General features: G+C 31.8%; 1 protein-coding gene across 1 annotated transcript; it reads right to left on the reverse strand.

Moving 5' to 3' along the window:
- Window positions 1–830: 830 nt before the first annotated feature.
- LOC124845012 (uncharacterized) lies at window positions 831–5,669 on the reverse strand. Its single transcript, XM_047322032.2, has 6 exons — window positions 5,515–5,669; window positions 4,376–4,757; window positions 3,426–3,622; window positions 2,634–2,775; window positions 2,293–2,446; window positions 831–1,245 (listed from the first exon to the last, which is right to left on the reverse strand). The coding sequence occupies exons 1-6, from the start codon at window positions 5,541–5,543 to the stop codon at window positions 1,214–1,216; spliced, it is 936 nt and encodes a 311-aa protein (XP_047177988.1). The 5' UTR covers window positions 5,544–5,669; the 3' UTR covers window positions 831–1,213.
- Window positions 5,670–6,000: the final 331 nt, after the last annotated feature.

A 6,000-nucleotide genomic window follows, 5' to 3' on the forward strand; every position in this document is an offset into this window, starting at 1 on the left:
AAATGATGACATGCCATTGCTGTATTTTCAATTATCTCAAGTGTTTAAGAAATTCTTATGTGAGATTTTGAGGTATCGCTCATTAGATTGGTAGAGGTCATTTTGACATATTGGCAAGAGTTTAACATATAACTAATGACATTCGAGATGCTATGTAGATAAATTAAAAAATTAATTTAAGAAAAATTTCGTAAAATCAAAGTTAATTAAATTAAAAATAATCTAAACAAGTCAATATCAAGTTTAATAATTTTTTTATGTTCCATTAAATAAAAAAGTTAAGCTTAAACCACCAAATTTTTAAAAATTCAAATCCAAATTTGAAGTGCTCAGCTGGTTTATCACTACTTGTCTGGAATGGTTCCATTTCCAAATACTCAAAAGTGAGTTTAACTCTTCTAAAGAAGGGATGTCACTAGCAGAATAAATTGTATTAAACAAAATTCCTAAATCTATAAATGGCCTATAAAGAAATATTATAAGTTAGTCCAACTACTATTTTTACTAAACACTTTTCTTTAATAAACACTTTTCTTTAAGACAAATAAACTTCTTAATTAGTCAAATAAACAATAAGCTAACTGAAATAATATGTTAAACACTCAATTTGCCGTCTAAATAACTAAACCCGAATTTCCTAACGCTGATTTGCCCCTTTTTGGGAAATTATTTTAGAATAAAATAAGTCATGATAATCACATAACAAATTTTGCTACCTTTCAATAAGAAAACCCGGATATATCTTAAACACTTCAAAAACTCCAATTCTACTCATATCACAATGACCAGTGATGAGGTGCAAAACAAAATAAAATGAAATGAGAAAACAGTGAAGGCAAACCTACAGGAGAAAAAAAATCTGATTGTAACCATTTTCCTCCTATTGTAATTATCAATAACAATGTTAGAAGAGAACGCATCTAATCCAATTTAGTCTTCGAAAAGAATGGAAAAAAAAATTATAGTACAAAAATTTCCATATTTATGTTCCTAACGATTAATTCGTTGAACAATCAATTAGCTCAACTGTCTGCTTAAAGTTTAAAACCTTTTAAGCAGTAAATCTAGTGCATATGTGACTGGTTATGTGGCTAAAAAACTAACAGGTATGTCCAGCAGCAAAACTCTTGCTCAATTGCCATTGTGATTTTTCCAGTAATGTCCAGCGAAGTATTTGAGACAAAATTCTTGGACAATTCCAAACTAGATCAGTTTACACATCTTCATCCTTTGCACACACGCGCTCTGAGTGAACAAACATTGAAATAATTTCAACATAAAGCTAAAATATTTACCTACAGAATAGGTTCTAGGATACAAGAAGATTAAAAATGTGCCAGACTCTTTTAACAGACAAAACCATGAAAGAAACCAAATATCAAGTCTACGGTATGAAAAAGTCTCTTCAAAAAGGGCATAAAATATGCAATGAATGGGACGATAAATCGAGTGTGAAGAAATAAATTAAGTCCTTATTACAAATTTTGAGACAGGGTCATCAGAATTTACATTAGTAAGTTCAAAATTCTGACAACTAGAAAAACGTAGATTATTAATACCTCTTCTTTTGTGCAAAACTAATTAAATATGCATCGCTTCATTCCTAAGTGAGAGGACTGATAAAGCTAAAGTATTTAATAAAATAGGGGTGTCTGGTACATGGATTTTGATTGCTAAATGAGGGGAGTCCATAAATTTAAATAAAGATTCAAGGTTTGACTGAAAAGTAGAACTAATAACAAGGAAAAAGTCAAATCAAAAGGGTTTAGGATTCTTAAATATGGGAGTTAAGAATATAACCATCCCTTGTGAAAATTTATCATGATATATTTCCAGTTATAGTTAATTTCAGTAAGCGCACTACTTGCAGCCCAACATGCACCATATAAAAGTGGGAGATAGACTAAATGTAAAACTGAATCATCTTATTATGGATGATGCATTTAACTTCAAATGTAAATGCATTACATAGTATCATATGCAGTACCACAAAAAATTACCAACAGAACTAACTACTCAGCCTGACCATAATTCAGAAATAAGATCGAAGCAAATAAAATTAATAAATCACCAAAACAAGGATAATTAGAGTTAATAAAAAGTAATGGGTTAAGTTCAATATTTAACTGCAGTCTACAAACCAGAATAAACAAACAGGATTGTAAACACAGGAAGTAATTAGAGTTAATAAAAATTAATGGGTTCATTTCAATATTTAACAGCAGTCTACACTAAACCAGAATAAACAAACAGGATTGTAAAGATAGGGAGAAATCAGAGAGCACGACTTACTCAGATATTCATAAGCCAGAATCATTGAAGTGCCCCACGCTGACATGCTGAAAAACCTTGGACCTAATCCTCTATATAAACCTTTCCAACCATCTTCAAGAATCAAATCTTTAACAACTTGTTTTACAGAGATTTTCTTTTCAAGTCCAGTCACCTATAGTGCAAGCCATTGAGTGAGGAAAATTTAGTAGGCAGCGACAGATTAAATAAATATGATTGAGATTCAATCACAATATTATACAATCAAAATACAAGCATTAACATCAACACTGCAGTAATGACCAAATGATGCAGATAACTTGTGCAATAGAAAGAAATGTGTTCAACAAGGTTATGGATACCTGTAACCGTGTCTTGATTGTATCCAACGGGGTTGTAATACAGGATGCAGTAGCACCAGCAATGATCCCTCCAGTAGCCTGAACTAACATAATCTTTAGTAGACTAGGAGTGCCTTCCTCACTGGAGTTATCCCCCAAGATTCTGCCAAAGCAATCGGTAATAATGATCATTAAAAATCAGATAGTTTACCTTGGAATGCAGAAATAACATATTAGTATGATGTGCTTTAGGAATTCGTTACACTGTAAATGGTAAAATTCACCAATCTAAAGTAGCTTAAAAAAATATAAGCTCACTTTGGTTTATGCTTTTGTTTTTGGATAGGTTCTCTAAGTCCGGTAGAAATCAACTATTCAAACTTATATACATGGATTTTATATACATTGGTCTGACCAGGATAACATCAAACTTCAAGGATCTTTAACAGATTTTTTGCAGTTTTACCATGTCCTTGTAATACAACAAATCTACACATCTTTAACTTGAATGAGTTAATTTTAAAATCACTGCTTTCATTGTAATCAACATGTACACAGATGATAAATCGGAACCAAACTGATTGATAGATTGCAAACATTTACAGGTTCTTTCGATACACTCTTATTTTTAATAGCATAGTAACCTTGCGGTGTTGGTTAAACATAAAAAAGAAGAAAATGACAGGGTTAAAATATACGAATTTCAAAAGATTTTCTGTTTTTCTAACCATTTGATAAACATCTTATAAAGGAATAGGTAATATGAGCAATGAAAGAGCTTTAAGACTCCAGAACAGCATTACCATGTCTCACCTCCATAAGTAATGTTTACTTGAGCCATAACTTGCCCACCACACAGCACTAGATGGTACATATGTCACGACAGATAGACCAAATCCTCTATATAATCCCCTAATGCCATCAGACCTTAACACCTTACGAGCAACATCCAAACCCCCCCTATATTGCGTATGGCCAGAGTATCCTTGCACCATCAACTTTTGGCTAACCTTAATATCATTCAAAAGGTAGTTAGCATATGAAAATTGATACAATTATACTACTATTTAGGTAAGAATGCAGAAAAGGAGATAATGGAAATAAAAAATAACAAGATATTAAATTAATATGCAGTATTGTGAAGAGATGAAACTTAAGTAGATAAAGAAATATGGAAAGCACCTCTAAGAAAGAAATCATCTATGATAAACATTACTATCTAAACATGTCATTAGCACCCTTTAAAAGAAGCACAATATACATGGAGAAAAAAGATAAAACACCATAGTATGCTGATAAAACACATTACTAGAAAACCTTTCTTTCAAACCTTAAAATTTCTGATACATGAGTTTATGGAACTAACCAAGTTAGAGTTTGACTACAAAAAAATGTACAAAATAGTTTAAATTTAAAAATGTATCTAATAGAACTTATAAAGCCATATGAAAAATTAAGTACAAAAATACTTCTAGAGCTAAAATAAAATTGAATTGCAACAGATATGTCAAGAACTCCACTGTATATATTCAAGCTTCAATATTTGGCAAAGTTAAAAACAAACTTAAAAAACTGTTGACCAGCTTGCACTGTCAAAATAACTAACTTATAAAAGATGTATTCAAATGTACCACAACATACAAATGTGTTAGCATAGCATCATATACAGACATCAGTGAGTCCAAAAGAGTATATTTTTTTAACTACAAAAATACAGACACTTGTGCACAGCGGTTGAGGTTAGGAGAATTAGATTATTATACCACATCAATTGGAACAAACATAGCTTGTGCCAAAAGTGATGATGTCATGCCTGCTACTCCATTTGATATGGCAGCCTGGGTGGTATCAGATAGTCTAAATGGCTCCAGCATCCTGAGGGAAGCCACCTTTGTGGTCTCCAAGGCAGTAAGAAATATGATTCTGGTAGGAATTGTACCAGTCATAACTGTAAAAAACCCTTTATACAAACCACGAATGCCATCCGTTTTAAGTAATCCTTTCACAACAGATAATGCACTTCTCTCCAGAGTATCCTTTGAAGCAACCTGCAGCCTAGTTTTCACAACAGAAACCGGGTAGAGTGCTACTGTAACACCTGTAAAGAGTCCTGCTCCCACGACATAGAACTTCTTTTTATCTAGCCTACAAAAATAAGTGGGACTTATTAAATGTATAGAGCTTCAAGACATCAAATTCATCATCCATAAAACATATTCCAAACCAGCCAATTCAAATGTCTAGAATAAACCACCGACTTCTTCCTACAGTTATTACCCACTGTCCCTACTAGTCCCCACCAAATTATTTGCGTAATTCTTGAAGTATTGAGTACTTATCAGTTTGGTCTCCCGCTCAATATATTTTTGTGAAATCCAAGGATCGATTTGAAGGATTGTTTAATATTTGGAGGACTACTTGACATGATTTCGAATACTTTCAGGACTACTCACAAAATCCCTTTGCAAGGTAAGGTTTGCTTGCGTTTATATACTCCATTTAGTCATATATCTAAAAGACGTGAAATCTTAAACACAAAGAGAGTAATAGTTTAGATATGAAATTGGTGATTTACTCAGTGCATATTAAGAAACACTGGTGCAAGATTCATTGAGCTCTGAATAGGAAAATGAAGCAACAATACAAGCATAGAGACACAACCTAGAATCTTGAATCAATAATCTTGTTAGTTGAAATATCTTCTAATCGAGCAAACATAAACAGCTAACACTACATTTCTTCTTGTAAGCCTTACTTCAAACAGTTATAGTGCATATCATGTATATTTCTTGAACTCATTTTTAGTTCATTATCTTTAATTGTTCATGCGAATGTTGCAATTCACACTGTAAAAGAACTAATAAAAGCGTGAAATAGCAAGAAATGGAGAAAGTGAGAAAACCTGTCCCAATCAATATCGGAAGAGGCCATTGCTCCAGCGGAGAAGATAATCGTTCATGAGTAGCTCAGTGCTGCTGCAGATTTCGAATATGGAAGAGATGCAAAACTGAGAAGGAAGAGCATACGCAAGGAACTTTGTATCATTTATAGAGAATATGCCAACTCCTGTTTTGTTTCCTATTTATTTATTTTTTATGTTTTAAAAATTGTTTTTAATTTTTTTATTGATTTGTCAAACATGTGTATTGATTCATCCTCTCTGAGAAAAACTTATATTTATCATAACTTTCATAAAACAATTTATAAATATGTTAATAATATATAAAAATTATTAGGCAACAAAATATATGAAAACAGAAATTGAGTAATAAAATTATGATAATTAATGGATAAATTATTTAGTTAAATTAAAATTGAAAGAGTACCGAAATTCAGAAAAGAGTAAGGGCAAAAGGTTCAATAGCATAGCAATTAAAACACATAATAA

Source organism: Vigna umbellata, chromosome 4, assembly GCF_029865625.1.
Source record: "Vigna umbellata cultivar VRB3 chromosome 4, Vumbellata_1.0, whole genome shotgun sequence".
Lineage (NCBI taxonomy): Eukaryota > Viridiplantae > Streptophyta > Magnoliopsida > Fabales > Fabaceae > Vigna > Vigna umbellata.